Raw genomic sequence first — 22,841 nt, 5'->3', positions numbered from 1 at the left:
TAATTCCCTCATCCAGACCAAGACGTGAGACATAAAGTCCATCACTCAGGACGATGAGGGGCCATACAAGACATAATTTATTCTGGCCCTCTCACACACATACATTCTCCTTGCACATTCACATATTCTCATGCTTACACACATATATTTTCCTTGCACATACATATATTGTTGTGCTTACACAAACATATATTCTCCTTGCACACTAATATATTGTCACTCTTACACACGCATACGTACATTCTCCTCATGAATAGTGATGAGAATCTGTAATCTGGATGAATTTTTGATTTGCGTTTTGAGCCTCTTGAGCTTCCGTAGCTACTTGTTGTGTGTTATGTTCGTATTTTTATTATTGTCCGTAATCTTCTGATTGAGGAATATATATTCCAGTTATTTTTTAAATAATTAGTTTGTTATTTGTATTAATCAAGTGAAATTTTCAGTTTAATTTGTTCCAGTAAGTTCTGTGACTGTTATGCTAACTATTAGCATGGCCATTCTATTTTCCATTAACGTTAGCATTAAGCTAGCGGAGTTTTTTTCCATAATGTATGTTTATTTACTGTGTCTTAAAGCGTCATATCCGTACGGAAAGCATCATTAACTCTTTACATGATGGCCCAGGGGTTGAAAAACATTGCCCCTAATCCTCCAGTTGGGCGCTGTGTAGTGTTAGCGTTAGCTGCTTGTCCTGCTGAAGCCACTGGGACGTTGGCAGGTATGAAGAGTTTCTCACTTTCCACCCTGCTGCGAGTCCAGTCTGGAGCAGATGAACCTGTCGCCTGCTGCTCAGGCCATGAGGATGAGGATCTGGCCGTTTCTGGAGATGATAAAATATTTCCCAACACCCCAGTGGCTTGTAGCAGCGCGAACTCCACTGCACCGGCAATTTTGACTGATATGAACAAGACCCGCCTGCTTGAGCTTTTTAGCCAATCACAGCGCACTTCCTTTACCACTATACTCACTTCCTTTTCCACTATACTCACTTCCTTTTCCACGATACTCACTCGCACACACATACATTCTTCTCTTACATACATATATTTTCTTTATACACATGCATATATGCCTATTTATTCAGGTGAATTTATATATTTGAAAGGAGAATATATGTGTGTGTGAGCTAGACAATATATGTATGTGCAAGGAGAACATGTGTATATGAAAGGAGAATATGTGTGTGTGCAAGTAGGATATATGTATGTGAGAGAGCCAGAATGAATTATGTCTTGTACGGCCCCTCATACAGGACCATCAGGTCTCGTTTAGAGCTGCTGCAGAACGCCGGCTCGTCTTTAAGGCGAAGGATCTGCTTTATGACAGTGTCAGTTTCCTCTGATTTCTGAGGAGAAATCTGATCTCCGGAGTTGCTCGAATGCAGAAATCTGAAACCTCCGTAGGTTAAGACAGTCTGAAACTCTCAGTCTCAGTGGGATTTTTACAGGGACGCTGCGGCACAAAGAGCCTCCTCCATCAGCGCTCCGGGGTCACCGTTCTCCGGCGATCCTGACGTACCTTGGTTTCCGTCATGTTGATGCCCACCAGGAAGAGGAGCTCGCCCACGAACAGGTTGAGGCAGAGGTTCTTGTGGATGGTGTTGCGGTCGCTCTGCAGGCCCCGGAAGAAGCAGAAGGTGAAGAGGCTGATGGCGAGGCAGACCAGCGACACGGCGATGCCCATCCGGGTGATGACGGTGAGGAGGAGCTCGTGCACACTGCCTTCCCGCTGCACACACACACACACACACACACACACACACACACACACACACACACACACACACACACACACAGAACCAAAAGAGCACTTTCAGAAACTCGCATGCTAACATGAGCGCTACTGTGTTTTGTATTACATTATATAGATATTGCTAACGTTTTAGCTAATGACAGGCAATATCAAGGACAATCAATACCAGTAATGATCTTGGCATGATCAATTATCAGAGTTACTGTAGTATCGCTGTTGTGGCTCAATAAGCTCAGCGGGTTCAATCACTGGAAAGGAAAATCAAGACTGACTGAAAGTGCTAAAGAAAGCTAATATTTCTGCTACGGAACACCATTAATTGACATGAGTGTTTATTCTGGTACACGTCAACATGCAAATTTATCGAAATGTTATTGTTAAAGCTAAAAAACATTTGGTAAATTGCTAATTTGTAACACAGCTGAAATGTACAGCTAAACCTGAAAATTAGCATTACTAGCACCGCGGCTCAGGTGCTAAAGCAGGTGCCAAATAGTGGTGATTCCACGGCAACAGAAACGAAAACCTGACATGATGACACAGGAATGAAAACATTGGTTCAGATGCTAAAATTAGCTCTGATGTTAACATTAGCGCTAATGCTAATATTAGCTCTGATGTTAACATTAGCTGTGGTGCTAACATTAGGTGAGATGTTAACATTAGCACTGATGCTAACACTGGTGCTAATTAACCTTACTCAGTGAAATCCACATATTTCTGTTTAAGAAGACTTAAAAAAAAAACCCCACAGAAATCTGAAGTCCTCAAATCAACTGATCATATTTACACGGTCTCCCAGACAGTTTCTCAGTCTAAAATCAACTCCGTTTCCTTTTCTGCCTGACGCTTTGGCAGCCGTGACGTCCCGAGGATCTACGCTTCCCAGAAAACACCAACACAGGAAATCTGAGGCTAATACGGCTGGATTTAACTGTAAAATTGTTTAATATGACCAAAGCCGTCACAATGTGTGTGAGATTGCATCATTATTACATTTCTGAGCTCCGTTTAAAACCACGTGAGCCGGAAATCCGTGGCTTAACGGGGAAGCTTCCTGTTAAACTGGGGGACTTTTCATCCCTTTTCATGATTAACTGCTCAGATCGTCCCAAAATCCTGAGAGTTTATCGTGAAAACGTGGAAAAGTCAATCAAAAAGAACTCTACTCCAGTTTGAGGAAAGCTTTGATTTGGAAGTAAACTTAGATATTTCAGAAAAACAAAAAAAACATTCGGAACATTTTCTGCTGTTACAATTTTAGTCTGAAAGCTAAATACCACTGTCTGGGAACACTTCTGTAAACCACTGTCTGTGAATTTTCCACTGAAAACACAAACTAGTATAAATTGGTCAAGGATAAAAGCTATTGTCCGTGCGCACATATGTAAACTACTGTTCACAGTCAGTGGTTTTCAAAGTATTTCTAGACAGTGTCTTGGAATACTTTGAAAACCACTGCCTGTGAACGCTTCCGACCTGAAATCAAACTGTTAGCATAACATATTGCTAAAAAATGAAATTCACTGCCTGCGAACACTTTAAAAACCATTGTCTGTGGACACTGATAGCCTGAAATCAAACTGTTAGCATGACTGTTATCATGATATTGTGCTAAAAGCTAGAAAAGCGCTCAACATTAGCTAGCATTCTTGGAAAAAACAGGAATGCTAACAAAGTTTAGCACAGAGTAGCATCGAATCAACACACCTGCAGCTGTTCTTAAACACAAAACAACACATTTTATTCTGTTTTTGAATCAAACTGACCAAAAAAAACACCAGAAATATTCCAAAAGAGTTGGATAAAGACTGACTGGACTCAGGTCACTTCCTTCTATCGCTTCATTTTTCAATGAAATAAATAAAAACTTCAAAACAAAAAGACTCCTCTTCATACATCAGATTTTAACTTTGCCATCGTCTCTGTGATGTGATTCCTTCAGGTTTTGGTGGTGAAATCTAGAAACTGGCGTGAGATGAGACTATCCTGCAGGGCTGGAACGTTTTTTTCCCAATAAACTGTTTAAATCTGAGTCCAAAAGTTTGATTTTGTTTTGAAAAACGTGAAAACATGAGAGAGCAGAGTGACGGTTTGAAAGAGAAAACCTTCACCTGGCTCGCATTAAAGAAACTAGCTGAGAGCTGAACGCCAGGCCGCTCCTGCTGGGGTATGGGTGGGGGGACGGGGGGCGGTGGGCGGCGGTCTGCAGCTGCGGTTCAGGTTGAGGTTAAGGCCGATTACAGGCACCAGTTCACCAGCGGGAACAGATTATTAAACTCACCACAAACTTCTCTGAGACATTTATTACTGGCAGGCGCAGCGCTCTAATCGGCCCGTAATGACATTTCTCCTGATCGCACAGCAAAGGGGGGGTTTGGCTTCTCTCAGATCCCCCCAACACACACACACACACACACACACACACACACACACACACACACACACACACACACACAAACGCATACTCTCGAGGGGCGGGGCTTACCACGTTGCCGCGGTGCGCCATGAGGATGGCGAAGTTGGTGAGGTGGCTGCAGGAGCAGGTGGTGTGGCTCTTATTGGTGTCCAGCAGCTTGCAGCCCTGAGTGGACCAGTATCCCATCATGCTTCGCTCCGAGTAGTTCCAGAAGGAGCAGTTAGGGTTGTAGTAGTGCTCCTTCTGTGAACACACACACACACACACACACACACACACACACACACCATGTTAATGCACAAATCATTTAAAGCTGCGATGGTATCATGTCTAAAGTTTGATTAAAACGCATCGAAAAAAGGTCAAAGGTCAATGGGTTTGGAGGACAATTAGGTACATACAAAAAGCTTCATAGAGGCGGAGTCTGTCAGAGTGTGGAAAAACTGAGGCTGAAAGACTGGAACCATCGTGGAAATCATTATCTGTGAACATTTAAGGGCTTAAATAAAACCGAAATCTGACATGAACCTGCAATAAAAGGCTGAACAACTTTGTCAGCAAACACTTTTGACACCGCTGTCCAGGAACTCCTCTGAAAACCACTGAACACTTCCGAGAACCATCCTCTGTAAACACAAACTGGACATTAGCATAAAATGCTAACGGCTAAAAACCATTGTCTGTGAACATTTCCACCTGGAAAGTAAACTTAAGCTAACATGACAACAGGTTGAAGACAGAGAACCACTGTCTGTGAACACTTTGACGGTTATAATTTGTGGACACACGAACCTTAAATCAATCGGTCAGGGCTAAAAAAAAAAACCCATTGTCTGAGAGCACGAGGTCCACCGCCTGCGATCACACGGCCCTGTCTTTGTGTGGTGATGGAGGTGATACGGGTGTGTCATCAGCGTGGAAGCCACAGAGGAGGCGGGGCTCCGGGAGGGGGCGGGACTTACGTCCAGGTGCTCCAGCGTGAAGATGACGGGGTCGGCCACGAACACGCGGCTGGACTCCTTGGTGATGGAGGCCGACAGGATGTGCGAGTTGACGGTGAGGGACAGGTTGTGCTTGTTGGGCTCGCCGGTCGTCCTCAGCGTGGCGTTCTCCGTGCTCAGGAACTGACCCAGGTGCTTGTAGAGCACAAACACCAGCTTAGCCACACCTGAGCACACACACACACACACACACACACACACACACACACACACACACACACACACACACACACACACACACTCAGTTTATTAAAGCCACTGCGCTGCTGCTACTCTCTCAGAGTTCCCCCTGGAGGTAGCATTAGCATTAGCATTAGCAACAAAGCTACTCTTCGTGGAGTCGGTTCAGCATTGGCGAGGCAGCTGTAGTGAAAGAAGGCTAATGCTAATGCTACATATACTGGGGAACGGGGGGGTGGGGGGGGGGGGGGGGGGTGTTGAACCCGTAGCATCAGCAGTGGCGGACTCACCGTTTTTGCTGTTGACTTTGACGTTGTTGGAGGACAGCTGCAGCGTGGCTCCGCCTTTGTTGGTCTGAGGGAACCTGAAGTCCTGGACCTGACCGTCGGTGCTCAACACGTACACGTCCAGCACTGTTGGGGGGGGGGGGGGGGGGGGGGGGGGCGCAGGGAAAGACAGAGGGGGGTACAGGATTACTCAGGTCTCCGCAGCATTACACGCTGTTTAGCAGAGCGATAGCGTTCAGGACCGCTAGCTCATTGTGCTAACAGCCTCTCGGCGCCGAGCCCCCCGCCGACACTCATTTACTTAAAAAGAGCGTGTCGCTAAGCTGTCGGCCGGCATTGTGCAGCCCGCGAGGCAGCGAAAACACCACAACAAGGACGGCGAGAGACGGGGGATGAGCGGGAGCGCCGCGCAATGAATGTCAAATATTCACAGGATCAAAAATATCACTGAGCTTCTTCTCTCCCCGCCGGCGGCGGCAGATAACACCGCGCTGCTGCAGCAAATCTGGGAAAATCCTCCGGATTCCTGCAGCCGCTCGCTGCCGGGTGGTGAACGGCGGGCGCTTTGATGTGGGAAATTACCCAGAGGTCAGGAGGGACGCAGGAACCAGGAACCGGCACAGACTCACGTTCTGGCGTCCTGGAACCCTGACAGACTGACTGACACCTGGAACCGTTTCCACGGCAACGTCTCACGTTCTCACGTCCTGGAACCCTGACAGACTGACTGACTGACTGACGCCGGGTGATTAATCGCAGAATTTCCATAGCTGATTGAGATTAATTTAGAAATTCTGTTTTGTGTTTCAAGGCAGTTTTAGGCCCGTAATGTAAACCAGTCATCAGCTGTGATGCTGCAGTTTCAACAATTAATCTAAATTTAACCAGTCTCTGTGAATTAAGCGCTGGCAGAAATGAAGTGGTTTTCAAAACAAAGAAAGAAGTTACGAAGGGAGGAGGCGGAGTTATGATGGAACTCCAATCACTTAAAGAGTGTCGATCCGATCGTCAAACATGACTCCATTTAGAAGAAACAACCTTTCGTGGTCAAACTTGAAAAGGTCACCAGTCGTCAAGACGTCTGGATGATCTGATCACTTCATGTAAACATGAAAACCGAAATCAAACCACATCGAGGACAAAAACTGCAAGGAAACTCTTTCATTCAGCGCAAGGCGGAATGGATCTCGCAACTCTGCTAACAGTGGCTAAAGCTGGCTAACAGTTCCGAGAAGGTGGCTCAACCTGGCTAATGGTGGCTAAAAGCAGCTAATGGTGGCTGAACCATGCTAACAGCGACTAAAAGCTAATGGCTAAAAACGGCTAACTGTGGCTAAAACCGACCGAGTCAACAGCTGGTTCCTTTTTTTCCCCCCTGAGAATCCGAACAGTTCAACTCGCTGCACTTCGCTCATTGAGCAGACTTCAAAGAGCAGGAAAAAGATTAGAAATCAATGAAGTCTAAGACAAAGAGGGCGACAGAGGAGGGGGGGTTGGTGGGGGGGGGGTGGGGAGGTTAGCGCCATAGCAACCGGGAGTTACGAGCACAAAGCCCACCTAACTGAATGAGATCATGTCGCTAATCAACTCTGTGAGCGCCGGCTGGCTTTAACCGACTGTGGAAACCGTTTTTAGAAGAAATATCTTCTTTTGCGCGACGCGATTCGATCCTTGAGAGAGAGAAAAGTCACAAACGGAAACCGGTTTGTTTCTTCTTCATGATTAAAGCGAGGAGATCATGAGAAAATAAAGATTAACCGCATTTAAGAGGAACGACGCTGAGCAAGAGCTTCTACCAGGCTAATGATGCTTTTCATCAGCTAATGCAGACAGAGCTCGCTCATAAAAATAGAATTACTACAATCAAATGTCAATTTCTGCTGCTAATTACCCATGTTAGCATGAGCAATGCTAAGATTAGCTTGACACTACTATATTCTTATGGCAGCTCCACTGGAATTCAATAATTGTGCTCATGAATACAAATATCAATGTTAATCAGTAGCTTATTTTTAATATCAAAACAGCTAAATGTGAATTTTAAAATGCAAATTAACAGTGTTAGCAGCATGTCGTGACGCTGTTAATGTTGACAAATCATATAACTGAACTGAATTGGTTCAATTTAACATTATTAGAGCGAATAAATGCTAATAAATACTCCTGTTAGTCTGACTAAAGCATCATTTTAGCGCTACGACATGCAGATGTTAGCTACACAAGCACGACGAGGGTAAAATGTCTGCAGAGGTATATAAAACATCGGAAATGTTAACATTTGAATGATAGAGGAGGAACTCACTGATGTTCTCCGCTGGCACTTGGACCACGGCGGGCTCGATCAGGTTCTCCGCCAGCACGAAGGCGCCTTCCTCCAGCGTGTCCAGCAGCATGGTGGCGGCGTGCGACTGCTCCGTGGCGTTCATGTCCCTCCAGGACTTCAGCGCCTCGGGCCTCAGGAGGTTGTCCACGGTGTCCACGATGGCCTGCGACCACGGAGAACAGTCCAACGTCAGTCCGGTTCCTCTCGTCAGAACCGGAGCTTCAAGACACGGAGCGGGGAGAACCAGGCAGATGAGAGGAGGCGGCATGCAAGGACACGGAGAGCTGGAACATCCACGTACGAAGCTTTCATCACGGCTCCAGTGTGCTTCTGTCAGAGCCAGTATCACCGCTAACGAGTTAGCATGCCTAAATCTCAAAGTCAGCACGACTCTGTTCCAGAAACATGGGTTCTTCGGGATTCCAGCTAAATGCTCAATGCTGCCATTAAACTGCAAGATTGGAACAGTTATGTCTTAATAATAACACCATGAGATGTTAATATCAACAAATAATTTATGCTAATGCTAATACATTGCTAAAAAAAAAAATCCCAGCGTCTGAGCTATTAATCTTAAAAATGATTCCACTTCTTCCAAATGCTAATGGTAGCATTATCAAAAATTGAGTTGAGAACTAATGAATGATTTTAACTAAAACGATCAGCTTTGCCCTACAAAACACTCCGTTAGCATTTAGCATCCCTGCTTCATTCCGGCTAACCGTCACTGTTCTGGTGATTCATTCCTTAAGTTATCACTGTTAATTACACCACTGCTACAAAGCTAATGAGTAGTGATTTTCTAACGACTAAATCTCCCAGCTGGAATGACAAAACACCAAAATTAGCTGGCTGAGGCTATACTGCTAAATACCAATGCTACAGCCACTGAATATCAAGTTGTAGTTTGGACGCTGATGTGCAAATGCATCATGGGAACATTAGTGATGTTTATTACAAAAACAAACGCTGTTAAAAGTTGATATTATCACAGTGTGTTGAGGAAAAAAGGGCGGTGCTGATGGTTCAACTGCAAGTGATGAAATATGTATAAAATAAATGTTGATCTCAGCAGCAATCAATGCTAATTTTGTGCTAATTGATGTAAATGTTGGGGTTGCATTACATGCTAATATTAACTATTAAACACACGATACTGAATCCCGTTGTTCTGCTGCTGAAGCAGATCCGAGTGACACGGAAATCCTTGTTTCAGCATAAATTAAAGCTTGTGGAGGCCAATCAAATGAAGCACGCTGCATGAGGAAAAGCAAAGCCAGCTAGGCCAGTGAGCAGCATGTTCTCATCGGGCTGCAGCTTGGTTCTCCAGCAAGAAATCTCTCCAACGTTCTGCTGTTCTCAGTGGAACTCTCTCCAACGTTCTGCTGTTCTTACAGGAAATCTCTCCCAACGTTCTGCTGTTTTCAGAGGAAATCTTTTCATTTCCTGCGTTCTGATGAGCAGAGAGCAAACCAAACATTCTCCATGAGGATGAAAGCGGAGTTTCCTTTGACCCCGGCCGGTCCACTTCTCCGCCCCCCCCTCCCTTCCTCCGCCCGGCGCGGGGCGGCGCCCCCGGCGCCATAAATCAGAGTGACAGTTTAACCATAGGTGCCATTAACTGCCGCAATAACGGTAATTAACCACAACAAGCCGCGGCTCACTGTATCAATTAGTCACAGCTGTGATTATCCAAAACACTCATCCACCGCAGGAGGACGAACCGTTAGACCGGAATAACGAGGGCCGCCGTCCGCACGGCCTGGGATTAGCCGCAGCGTTAACCCGCCGAGCTCCCGCTAAACGCCGGGATCAAACATGGGTCCCTACAGGCGGACGGACAGCCGGACAGCCTCAGAGGCGAATCACTCCTCATCAAACTCTCGTTATGAAATAGAAAATTACAAAAAAGCAAAAAAAAATCTTAATGAATACTCTAGCTGGACTGGACAGTAATGCTAATGCTCATGCTAGCATCGGTAGGACGCTAACCTCCATTTCAGGCTGCTCATGCTAATACTGTTAGCTTTTATCATAGCATAAATTCTAAGTGTCTCAAATGTCGGTGATTCGTAAAATATATCTTTTTTCAAAACATTTACGCTAACTAACGCTACAGTGGATACCATGTTAACGCTAACATTGAGCTGCGTGACGAAGAAATAAATATGGATCTACGAGAGGAAAGTTAGCTTTCACTGAAGGCCGCTAATGCTAACTTCTGTAAATACAGGGTCAAGCTAATGCTAAGAGTTAGCATTACGCAGAGAGAAGGAGCAGGAAACTCATGCTTGTTTTTCGGGATGCTAATGCTAAGTACAGCTGGCGCAAACTCAGTCTGACGGTGATGATTTCCTCCAGGAGGCGGGACTCAGGGGGCGTTCTGAAAACGAGCACTGTTGTCATGTAAACACACACCAAAGACTCAACAAAACATGTGAATGGGGCTAATATGTGCTGATGCTAACGCTAACGACTGAGGGACATGGATCCACGCTGACAACAGTTTGATGTGAGTCATTAAAACATGAAGCAGCTCTCCGATGAAGATAAAACACGAGACTGACAACAAAAACCTGACGACGATGCTTCTGTCTCACAGGGAGGGGCAACTATCACCGAGGGAGGGGCAATTACTGAGACAACAGAGGAGGACGAGGAGGAAGAGGAGGAGGGGGAGGCCAGATGATTCCACCAGGTACTGACACATGACAGACAGACTGCATGCTGGGAGTCGGTCACCATCAGAGATAAAGACAGAGGTCCAGGGTGGTGGGGGGTAATAAAGCTGGGGGGAGGTGGGGGTGGTGGTAGTTTGGTGGAACGGCCTGTCAGTGATACCTTCATGTACGCTCTGCATGTCTTCTCTCTCTTTTGAAGCTTTTCCACAACAAGAAGACGAAGCAGGACGAGAAACAGTGTAGAAACAGGAAGTGAGAAAACAGGAAGTCTCTTTCCTCCAGAGGTCACCGTCCAGTCAGCTAACTGCCCCATCTCCACCTGTCTGCTAACTGCCCCCTCCTCCACCCATCTGCTAACTGCCCCATCCCCACCCTCCTCTACCCATCTAACTATACCCTCTTTCCAGTATGCCATTTGCCCAGATCTCCACCTATCTGCTAACTGCCCCCTCCTCCCAGTCTGCTAACTGCCCCCTCCTCCCAGTCTGCTAACTGCCCCCTCCTCCCAGTCTGCTAACTGCCCCCTCCTCCCAGACTGCTAACTGCCCCCTCCTCTCAGTCTGCTAACTGCCCCCTCCTCCCAGTCTGCTAACTGCCCCCTCCTCCCAGTCTGCTAACTGCCCCCTCCTCCACCCATCTGCTAACTGCCCCATCCCCACCCTCCTCTACCCATCTAACTATACCCTCTTTCCAGTATGCCATTTGCCCAGATCTCCACCTATCTGCTAACTGCCCCCTCCTCCCAGTCTAACTGCCCCCTCCTCCCAGTCTGCTAACTGCCCCCTCCTCCCAGTCTGCTAACTGCCCCCTCCTCCCAGACTGCTAACTGCCCCCTCCTCCCAGACTGCTAACTGCCCCCTCCTCCCAGTCTGCTAACTGCCCCCTCCTCCCAGTCTGCTAACTGCCCCCTCCTCCCAGTCTGCTAACTGCCCCCTCCTCCCAGACTGCTAACTGCCCCCTCCTCCCAGTCTGCTAACTGCCCCCTCCTCCCAGTCTGCTAACTGCCCCATCCTCCCAGTCTGCTAACTGCCCCCTCCTCCACCCGTCTGCTAACTGTCCCCGTCTCCAGCCTCTGTCTAACTGCCCCCCGCCCCTGCCCCGTTCCTCCTCCTGACTCAGGCTGGTGATTTGATTTAATTAATTTTTTTTCAAACTCAATAAACATTAAATCGTATTTAATCAACTTTTAAAAGAGATGAAATTTTTATATTTCAAAGTTTTTGATGAAAAATTCATGAGAAGAAATTATGAAGGAGAGGAAGAGGAGGAGGAAGAGGAAGAAGAAGAGGAGGAGGAACATAGATATATATATAATAAAGACTGGATGTGTGAGCCGCACTACCGGCCAGTGGAACGTCTCACTTGGCGGCCATCTTGCTCCAGGCAGCCGACTCACTCAGAACACTGTGTTCTTCTACTTTAACAACTAGAACTTGGTCAGTTTTCTACCGATTCTGAGGCGGTTTGGTTTGCTGTAAACCTCAGAGACGTACATATGACACTGCATGAATAATTAAAATGTTAAAATCAAGTTTTAGGCTTCATAAAAATCAAGTATAGAGTGAAAACTTGAGTTTATTTTTTATCTATGCTTAGAATATATGAATATTATTAAAATAATATTGTGAATTATTGCATGTTTAGTTAAAAAGTGTAATAATTCAAATAACTGTTATATTAGTAATTGTATTTTTACTTTATAATGCATTTTTTTCATGCCTGCCAGCTGCCTGGAGCAAGATGGCCGCCAGCGATGGCGTTCGAAACCCCGCCATGAAGCATCCAGCCTTTACATGCATATCTATGAGGAGGTAGAGGAGCAGCAGACTGAGATTCGTCTCATCAGCTACTTTTTATTTCCTCCTCACTGAGTGGAACCGCAGAGGAAGAGCCCTGGATCCTGACCCAGCCCCAGCCCCAGCCCCAGCCCCAGCCCCAGCCCCAGCCCCAGACCCAGCCCCAGCCCCAGCCCCAGCCCCAGCCCTCAGCACCTTGTTGAAGCTGCGTCCCGCTGAGTCCTTCTCGCTGGGCCGGAGCTCCTGCAGCTGAGCGTCCAGGATGTCGACCAGCTGCTCCATCAGGCGCACCGACGAGCTGACGTCTCCCGCGAACACCGGGCCCTGAGTGTGGCGGGCCAGCTCGTTAGCAAGGCTGGCGGCGTTCTCCCCGCTGCGGATCTGGAAACACAAGACGGGCGGAGGAGTTCAGAGGGGGCGAGGAGAGCGGGACGGACAACGGGATGGAGAACAGAATGGAGAATGGGATGGAGAACATGACGTAGAACAGGAAACCACCTCAAGCATCTGCATCATTTGAAAAACCACAGGAAAGAGCAGAAGAGCAGCTGGAGGTCAGAACAATGTAGGTCTGGAGGAATGCGTGACGGAATGTTTCTTATTACTGTAATCTAAGATTGTCTTCATGGAAAATAAGAATCCATCAATAGAATCAGTGAAAAATGTGTCCTAAGAGACTAATGAGCCTTTAAAGACTCTAATAAATATGGATTAATATGGATTAATATGGATCTGCGTTTCTTATCTGAGATGAGAAGGTTTTTTTTCAACTTGATATTAAATTTAATCTAATTTCTCTGTTCATCTAGGAATTATTTATTGTTTAGATGTTTTTTTTTTAACTCAAAAGGTTTTTCTTGGAAATTTTCTTCATTCTCAAATACAAAAGCTTTTTTTGTAAATTTTATATATATATAGAAAATTCAAATTCCCAATTTATTCTGAACGGCTTGATCTACTTTATAGTTATTGATCTTTTCCAACTTTCAATATTTTTTTTTCTTTTTTAGAATTAGTGATTTATTGGCATTTTATCCTCTAGATTCGACCCAAACATTCTCCTGAGGCAGGTTGGTTTTTAGTGGTTTGGTTTGTTTGAGTTGCTGTTTTCATTGGCTCGATTGCTTTGAGTCTGTGTTGGTTTTCTACTGGTTTGTGTTAGTTTTTATTTTAGGTTTTCAGTTAGTTTTTATTAGTTTTCCACTGGTTTGTGTTGGTTTTCTGCTGTTTTGTGTTGGCTGTGTTAGTTTCCCGTGAGTTTTCTGCTGGTTTACGTGTTTTTCTCTTTCCTCAGAGTTGCTAGCGTAGCCGCTGTCACGCCGTCTCGCGCTCTATAATCTGAGTGTTTCTGTATGAAATCGATGCTGCTCTTTGCTGTGAAGCGGCCCGACTGAGCTGATCTCCCCCTCAGAACGCAGCCAGCGCTGTGCTTCTTATCTGAGCGGCCACATCTCGCTCAGACCAGCGTGACGGTGAGAGCGCAGCGGAGTCCGGGCTCTTTGATTCTCACTGCACTCAAACTCTCCGTTTCCCTCCGGTCTTCACGTCGGCGGAGGCTCTTACCTTCTGAGCCACCTGGGTGACCCAGTGGGAGGTGCAGTTGCTGAGGTCCGGCCCCCTGGAGCACCACGTCCCGGCCACGGTGCACAGGAAGGACGCCACGCCTGCAGCACACACCACACACAGCGTCAAACCTCACGGTCACTGAACGCACCGCGGAAAGAATCAAAGAGTGTGTGTGTGTGTGTAGGGAAAACAATAAATCATCAACTGGTAAACAACATGAAAAAGAAAACGTAAACACCAGGGATTAACAGGTCAAATACAAACAGTTTCAAAAAGGCAACCGTAGAAATGAAAACTCGCCTTGAAATAAACACATTGATCATCATGTAAACAGCTTTCCAGTAAACATCTGAAAGATCAATAAACACGGATCCTGCTTTGAAAATATGCAGAAAGAGAGAGACCAGGAAACAGGAGGACACATGGCCCCCGTCTGCTGAGGAGCTGCTTCATTCTGGTTTGAAACTGGTTAATTCTGGTTTGAAACTGGTTAATTCTTGCTTGAAACTGGTTTATTCTGGTTTGAAACTGGTTAATTGTGGTTTGAAACTGGTGTATTCTGGTTTTAAACTGGTTTATTCTGGTTTGAAACTGGTTTACTCTGGATTCTAGAGTTAGTTTGGAACTGGTTTTGAAGCGGTTCAGGACTGGTTTCTGTTTCGGGATGCCTGCCTTCCAGCCTGGTGGTGTTTCTGGTATTTTCCGGCTCAGTCAGAAGAAAGACTTCAGTGAAAGTGAAGCTGGAAGCTGATTGGTTCTCTGACATGAGGTCACGAGGTCAGTTAGCTTAGCACTAGCTTAGCATTAGCTTTTCATCGTATTTGAGGATTTTCTCTGTGAAACAAACTGAGCTGATTTCCTAAAACGATCCAGGAAGCAAAGGAAGCGTCTGATTGGCTGTTTGAGCTGGACGACGCCTTCAGGGACTCTGTACAGAAATCCGAAATCCCTGCTTCTCTCTGCATTACGCCATCAGTGACATGTTTTTTTTTTTTTTGTTCTCAGCTGAGAGTCAGATTAGAGGCTTGAAAGTTGCAGATCTCCTCAGCGAGGATTGTTGTCTTTATCATGCGTATCGGATCTGAAGCGCCGGATCTCTGCGGTATCCTGAACATGATCAAAAGCAGCTCTTGGGCGGTCTGCGTGCCCCCCCCCCCCCCCCCTCCGCCAGAGCGTCTTCCTGCTGTCACTCCGCTGACAGCTCTGTCAGCCTCCTGATGGGGTGTGAAGGTAGCGGCGGCGGCGGCGGCGCTGTCAGCTCCACCCCGATAATGACCCGACTGCACGGCTCCGGGAGGGAAACCTTCAACCGCCGTCAAAACGCCGCCGTTTACGTCGCCGCTCATAATCGCGGCGCCGCGCGCTCGCTTTCATGTGACGCCGGATCTCCAACATCCAGGGAACGATCTGCTTTGAACGCCGCGTTTATTTCATGATTTATTCAGAAGATTACTGCTTTTTGAATATATTTATCGGATGTGTTCATCTGCTCGTTTTGATTGACACGCTGGCAGTTTTACCCGTTCTCCTTCTAAGACAGCTCACGCCTTCTTCACTGACTTTATTTATGATTTTCTTAAAGTATTTTATTTAAAGCATTTACTCTTACTGGAATGTTTACTTTATTGTGTTTTATAACATTGTTAACTTAATATAATATAATATCAAAAATATTATAACAATGTATTATCTGGATAATATTGCATAATTTCAAATAGTCCTTTTTCGCTTTCGATCAGTCAAATTTGACTAATTTTTCATGTTGGATTCTGTTGTTTTCTTACAGAAATTTGAATTTTTCTGTAAAAGTTAGTTCTTAAACATTGCTCGATGTTCCTAATGTTGAGGCGAGGATCAGAGCAAACAACACAATCAGTAAAAGGAATGAAGTCAGCCTCCGCCTCCGTCAGCGTCTCCACCTCCCGTCGTCTATCAGCCGAAAATCAGATTTCAGGAGTTTGTCTGCTGAGAATGTCAGAAGAGAGAGAATAAAGAGAATAATCCATCGGCGGGTTTGTTAATCTCAGCCGGACACGACAGCGAAGCCGCTGGGCGAACAGAGAAGCTTCAGATTTGAATCTGTGCTGCGGTTACAGCGGATTACATCAGCCCGTAAACGGCCTTTTATACGGGATTGAATATTTTATAGGTGTTTCAGAAGCTGTGTGGAGAAGCTGTGTAATCCTCAAACGCTGCTGTAAAGAAAACATGAGAGGAAGGCTTCTGTACTGGAGGTAAAAACCTGTTTGTTCCACATTTCACAGAAGAAAAGCGAAATTCAAACTGTTCGCTCAGTAAATACAAACATCTGATCTGAAACAGGCTGAAGGGAAAAACGCAGTTCATGTGATCGATTCACATCGCGGGGGATTTCCGGAGCACGGCGACGCCATTGGTCAGCTGAAATCAGATCATCAACCTGAAATTAACCCGCGAAAACTGAATGCGGTTCATTGTTGTGTAAAACAGATCAGTCAGTTCAGCATAATGAAAATCACTCCATTGGTCAGCTGATTGAAAACCACACATCTGGTCACATGGAGGCTGAGGACATCCTTCCATTACCCCCCCCCCCCCTTCCCCGCCGCCGCCCTGTCAGGTACCTCTGGTCCCTTTGGGGCAGGGCCTCTCCACGGGGGTGCCGGTGTGGGTCTGGGGCCAGTCGATGGCCCTCCTCCTGGTGGCCTCGCAGAAGCGCCGGGGGGTGGGGGGCAGCTCGGGGACGGTGGGCTCGGCGGTCCCCGGCCCCCGGGAGTCCTCGAACGGGTCCCGGCCGTCTCGGGGGTCAGCCCCGGCCCCGGCGCCGCCGGCCGCCGTGGTGTCGCCGGGCGCCGCCCGGACCGTGGACGCCGCCGTGGTGGTGAACAAAGTGGTGGCCCGCGGCCCGGAGGAGGACACGGAGAAGTCCTCGATGGCCGGCACTGGGAGAGGAAAACACGAGGCTATGGTAACCATGGAAACGATGCCTTCACAGGTCAGAGAGAAAAATCGGACATCAGGAATTCAACGTTTCCATTGTTGTGGAAGTTTCTCATCACATTGCCCCCCCCCCCCCCCCCCCCCCGCCCCCGGCCCCACAGGAGGGGAGGCCGTCAGACTGACTGCAGCTCGGCCTCCTCTCTGCTCCTCCACGACAGCAAAAACCACGTCAGCGTCTGACTCCTGCTGCTTTCAACCACTCAGAACCATAAATAAGGTGGGAATGGGCGGCAGCCCCCCCCCCCCCCCCCCCCCCCCCCCCCCCCCCCCACTGTCGCGGTGCGGCCCCCCCCCAGGCGCAGCGCTACCTCGGGCTGATTAAATGTCAACAATGGAGACAAAGACCTGGCTGCTCCTCACCTTCTCCTTCGTCTCCCTCGCTCTGATAGCGCTAAAAGGAGAAGCGCGGCGCTCACGGCGAATCTCATACATCAGCAAGAAGACGTCCCGCGATATTCAGTCCAGGATCTGCGTGCACGGGTGTGTGTGTGTGTGTGTGTGTGTGTGTGTGTGTGTGTGTATGGGTGTGTGTGCACGCAGGTGTGTCGCTGTGTGCACACAGACTGATGCTGAAGGAGAAATCCAGACACTTTAACACAGTCTGAGCAGCTAGTGTGACTACAGAAAGCACACCGGCGTGTGTGTGTGTGTGTGTGTGTGTCTGTGTGTGTTCATGTGCGTGCAAGTATGTGCATGTGGATGAAGGTGTGTAATAAATGACATGCATGTGTGATTTAATACATAGATCAAAAAATATAGATATATAGCTATAGATACATGTATGAGTGCAATTGTGTGGATGCAAATATACTTATGTGTAGAAGGTATTTCTGTGTGTGTGAGTGTGTGTGTGTGTGTGTGTGTGTGTGTGTGTGTGTGTGTGTGTGTGTGTGTGTGTGTGTGCGCAGCTGATTGTATTTGGAGATGAAAGCGCCTCCTCGCAGCGAGCCGGGCCGTCCTGAAAGCTACTACAGCGCTGCTTCTGGGAAAATGCAATCTCATGCTATCTGACACTCCATCATCACACACGGAGCGGCGGTTCCTCTGAGACGAGTGTGACGGAGCCGCACACACACACACACACACACACACACACACACACACACACACACACACACACACACACACACACACACACACACACACACTCAAACATTTCAGGTTTCACACTCATTACACAGCCGCAAAAGAAAAAAAAACCCAAACTGTTGTTAAAATATTTGAGTTCATTACAAAACTGTGAGGAGGTCAGGAGGAAGAGGAGGAGGAGAGGAAGAGGACTGACAGAACCCAGGGATCTGAAAGAACCCAGAGAACCAACAGAACTGACAGAACCGACAGAACCGACAAAACAGATGGAAAAAAAGCACTGATGGAACCGGTAAAACTGACAGAATCAACAGAACCAACGGAGCTGGAGTTCAGTGTGAGTTCTGCTGCTTTTTCACATCTGACCGAAACGTGTAAACAGACAGAGTGTTGGACAACCGCACACACACACACACACACACACACACACACACACACACACACACACACACACACACACACACACACACAGTGTTAAAAGTAAATATGAGCAGAACGGAACCATCAGCACATTTTTTGATTCGTAAACAACAGATCGGATGTTTCGAGTGCTTCATGGAAACTCTGAGCTCATTCTGGCCGGACGGCAGAAACGCGTCTAAGAACAGACTCAACCGCTGCAGCGGCGTTCGCTTCTCCAGTAACCAGTTGGAGACGTTTAAAAGCAGCGTTTCGGGATGTAAACACGGAACGCGTTCGGCCCGGATCATCTCAGTCCGTTTTAATTTACACTTTCCGGGGAGAGGCTCAGCGTGAGCGGAACCAGGTTTACAGCAGGAGAACGTGATCCTGGAGAGCACCATGAGAACACCACGAGGACACGAGAACATGTGTTGGGCGTCGTGGTGGAGCAGTGGAACGTGCTCCGTCTGCTCGGGTAACGGTGCCACGGTTTGACTCCGGTTGAATAAATGACTGTGTGAGAAAAATAAAGGAACTCAGCAGCGGTGCAGCAGTTAGCATGTCGGAGGGCTGGGTCGAGTTTATCGTCCGTTTCATTGATCCTGAGGAACGGGCGAAACGGTGGAAAGTGGTTCGCACGGAACCAAAGCAGGTGAAAGGGGATCCATGAACGTTCCCTGTGGAACGCCTCAACGTGCTAAAGATCCATCTATCTCAATGTCGGAGCCGTGGTAAGCACAGTTGCGTCACATGACGCAGGGCCTGATTTGAATCTGCGCCATGGCCTTAATGTTCTACATGTTCTCCAAATGCCTGAGATCGAGAAAGAGGAACCGTAGAGTAGAGGAGCAGTGCAGCAGAAGAACAGCTGAGTAGAGGAACAGTGGAGGAACAGTGGAGGAGAAGAACAGTGGAAGAACAGCAGGAATGTGAATTCTAACGAACTGACTGCAGATCAAATCCAGGAGGAGAACATCAGGGTTTGTTCTTCCCTCCAGAAGACGCTCTGAGACCTTCTCTCCCATTGTCGGCTTGGTCGGCCTGGATCTGGTCCCAGAGGAGGGTAGAACCTGGATCTGATCCCAGAGGAGGGTAGAACCTGGATCTGATCCCAGAGGAGGGTAGAACCTGGATCTGATCCCAGAGGAGGGTAGAACCTGGATCTGATCCCAGAGGAGGGTAGAACCTGGATCTGATCCCAGAGGAGGGTAGATTCTGGATCTAACCCCAGAGGAGGGTAGAACCTGGATCTGACCCCAGAGGAGGGTAGAACCTGGATCTGACCCCAGAGGAGGACTGTCATCAGGTCCAGTCGCACCTGAACCAGAATTCCAGTCAGTCAGACTTGAACTTCAACTCAAGTTGGACCTGGACCAGACCTCCAGTTCGACCTGAACCAGAACTCGTCCTTGTTTAAAGAGAGCGGCTTCAGTGTGACGACCCCGTCGGTTCTCAGAAGGACCCGCTGTGACATTAGAACACAGAACTGATTTATTTCACCTAAAACTTCACGAAAACGTTGAAATAATCCTGTTTCCAGCAAAGAGACTCGTAGGTTTCTGGGTTTGGCCCCAGGCAGTTTCTTTAAAATGTTGAGGCTGGAGTCATTTTCAGTGAAAACTGGTCACATTTCAATCACCTGCGTCAAGAAAACCGAGAAATGTGAAGGTTGTGATTATTTCACCGGTCAGAGTCTGAACACTGAAACTGAGAAATCTGCTGCAAGGAAGAATTTCCCTTTTTGGCCTTTTCAGATCTTTCAAAATAAAGCGCCATGACTACGTCAAATACAGATCATGAACTAAAAAAAAAGTTAATCTCTTGGCAGCTCGACATTAATTAATCACAATTAAAGAGATTAACTGGGACAGCACCAGCTTACAGTGTTCATGGAGATTTGAATAAAGCTTCTTTTAAAGTCAACTTGTAATGAAAACCTGAGAGACGCAGTGAAGAGGAACAATGTGACTCATTCATAACAGTAAAACACTAAATCTGTGGGGTTTGATGAGTTGTGATCACATTAATTTATTCATTTAATGAAAAAAAAAATCCATTCAGATCTTTTATTGCAATGATACATTTTCCGTCTTTCTTGTCACTAAGTTGTCACTTTAACTCACCAAAGTGTCATTTTCATGCTGCTGGGAACTATGCATCCGAATTGGGAATGTCCTATTTACCAGTCTTCAGTTTTCAGGTGACAAACGACCATCAGGCTCGTCGTGGCAGAGATTAAAGGAGGACGACGAATGAAAGGTTTTCCAGTTACCCTGAACGCACCACGCAGAAAACAGACTAAAGGTCGGCCATGTTTGTAGTTCTGTGGTCTCGACGCCCGTCGGTTCTCAGTGATGTTACTCATTAAACTTTAGGGGCGAGTTTAGTTTAATGAAAATGCAACTTTTAGAAAACGCTTCCACCACATCGACATGAAAATGAGAAAAAAAGCAACTTTCTGGAAACTTCCTTCATAACCAGCAGTTCAGCACACGCTCAGTAGATAGGAACACTGTTTGCTAATGAAACGTGGTGTAAACATGAATTTTTTCTGAAACAAACCTTAAAAACGAAGCATTTTCACCTAAAACGTGTCAATTTTCTGAAATAAACCTTAAAAGCGAAGCATTTTCCACCTAAAATGTGTAATTTTTCTGAAATAAACCTTAAAAACTAAGCATTTTCACCTAAAACGAGGGGGTAAACGTGAAACCATTCTGAAACAAACCTGAAAAACAAAGCGTTTTCACCTAAAACGTGGTGAAAACGTGAAACTTTTCAGAAACAAGCCTTAAAAACGTAGAATTTTCACCTAAAACGTGTAACTTTTCTGAAATAAACCTTAAAAACGAAGCATTTTCCACCTAAAATGTGTAATTTTTCTGAAATAAACCTTAAAAACTAAGCATTTTCTCCTAAAACGAGGGGGCAAACGTGAAAAGATTCTGAAACAAACCTGAAAAACTAAAGCGTTTTCACGTAACAAGTGGTGTAAGCGTGAAACTTTTCTGAAACAATCGGTAAAAAACCAAGCGTTTTCATGTGAAACGTTGTGAGTGGTTACGTCATCAGGGATCATTTCTAAGTTCGCTCGGCATCCAGCTGGAGTTCGGCGGAGTTTACAGCCGACATAAAGATGAAAAGCTTTTGGAAGACGACTCAGATTTCGGGGATAATTAACATTCTGCTCATTAACGAAGCATCTTCTCATAAAGCAGCTGCTGTTCATCTGAATGTGAACTTTAATGACCCGACACGACCGATCTGCCCCGGGAGCTGCTCAATGGACGCAGACAACACTGCAGAGCAGTAAATAACAAAGCGCGCGTGTGTGTGTGTGTGTGTGTGTGTGTGTGTGTGTGTGTGTGTGTGTGTGTGTGAGTGTGTGTGTGTGAGTGTGTGAGTGTGACTGTGATTTGAGCACACTATGTTTGTGGGGTCAAACACCTGATTACACATTTCTAAACATGAGACCGTTTCCATTGAAGGAAAAACCCCTGGGAACGACATCAATGGAAGGCCCACAAAGACAGCAGTGTGTTTGTGTGTGTGTGTGTGTGTGTGTGTGAATGTGTGCGTGCGTGTGTGTGTGTGTTGGTCTTTTGCCTCTTTACCTTGGAGCCAGTGCTAGTAATTAATGACAGGGAAACAAATCCCAGCAGACATGAATTTTACATCAGTGTGTTTATACGCGCTCACGCTGCCGCCGCGCTCACGCCGCCGTGCTCGCACCGCCACGCTCGGCTTACACGACGCCGAGCTCGAGAGGCACCAGAAGACTGCCGTGCTCTAATCCGACGCCGAGGAAGGCGTCACTGTTCCTGCTAAATGACAAAGACTAAAGCTGTGATGATAGTGTAGCAGATCACTGCTTTATTGACTCTACGGCTGTAAACAGAAACACAAGAAAACTCTGCCTGATACATCCTGACACTGTAGGGGGGGTCTGAGACTGTAGGGAGAACTGAGGCTGTAGGGGGGGTCTTACCCCTCATGCACACTGGACAGTCCGTCTCCGGTCCGGTATACCGCAGCACTGTGATTCACACCACTGTCTCTGCAGTCCGCCAGATCTGTCGTTATCCCCCGTAAACACGAGGAACCCCGTTTTACTCAATAGAAAGCAGCCCAAACCGCCATGTCGGTTGAAAATGCACATTAAAACCGTATTTGTATGATAAAAAAAAACATCATAAACACATAATCATTTCATCAACCCGTCCAACATGTTCAAAAAAGAAGCTTGATTTGGCAGAAACCCGCCCAATCTGGCAACACAGAGCTTCTCCGGTCACAGAGCTGTTTTGAGCCATTTTGGAGTCATTCGTTCATTCTTCTAATGCGTATAATGACTACATGACAT

General features: G+C 46.7%; 1 protein-coding gene across 3 annotated transcripts in view; it reads right to left on the bottom strand.

Annotated features, from left to right (window-relative positions):
• The window catches only part of adgrl2b.1 (adhesion G protein-coupled receptor L2b, tandem duplicate 1), a 99,483-nt gene that overhangs the window by 16,104 nt on the left and 60,538 nt on the right, over positions 1-22,841 (bottom strand). For 2 of the 3 annotated variants that reach the window (XM_030114534.1, XM_030114533.1), the window contains exons 6-13: positions 16,612-16,929; positions 14,006-14,106; positions 12,638-12,823; positions 7,945-8,128; positions 5,646-5,768; positions 5,137-5,342; positions 4,244-4,417; positions 1,522-1,731 (exon numbers count right to left, since the gene is read on the bottom strand). In XM_030114534.1, the coding sequence (XP_029970394.1) occupies positions 1,522-1,731; positions 4,244-4,417; positions 5,137-5,342; positions 5,646-5,768; positions 7,945-8,128; positions 12,638-12,823; positions 14,006-14,106; positions 16,612-16,929 (1,502 nt within the window). Of the gene's footprint in view, positions 1-1,521; positions 1,732-4,243; positions 4,418-5,136; positions 5,343-5,645; positions 5,769-7,944; positions 8,129-10,806; positions 10,846-12,637; positions 12,824-14,005; positions 14,107-16,611; positions 16,930-22,841 lie in introns of all 3 variants that reach the window. The other variant, XM_030114532.1, reaches the window with a different exon arrangement.

This window comes from Salarias fasciatus, chromosome 18, assembly GCF_902148845.1.
Source record: "Salarias fasciatus chromosome 18, fSalaFa1.1, whole genome shotgun sequence".
In the NCBI taxonomy this organism is placed as follows: Eukaryota; Metazoa; Chordata; class Actinopteri; order Blenniiformes; family Blenniidae; genus Salarias; species Salarias fasciatus.
Note: the sequence above shows the minus strand (reverse complement) of the source record. Positions and strands in the feature narration are given on the sequence as shown.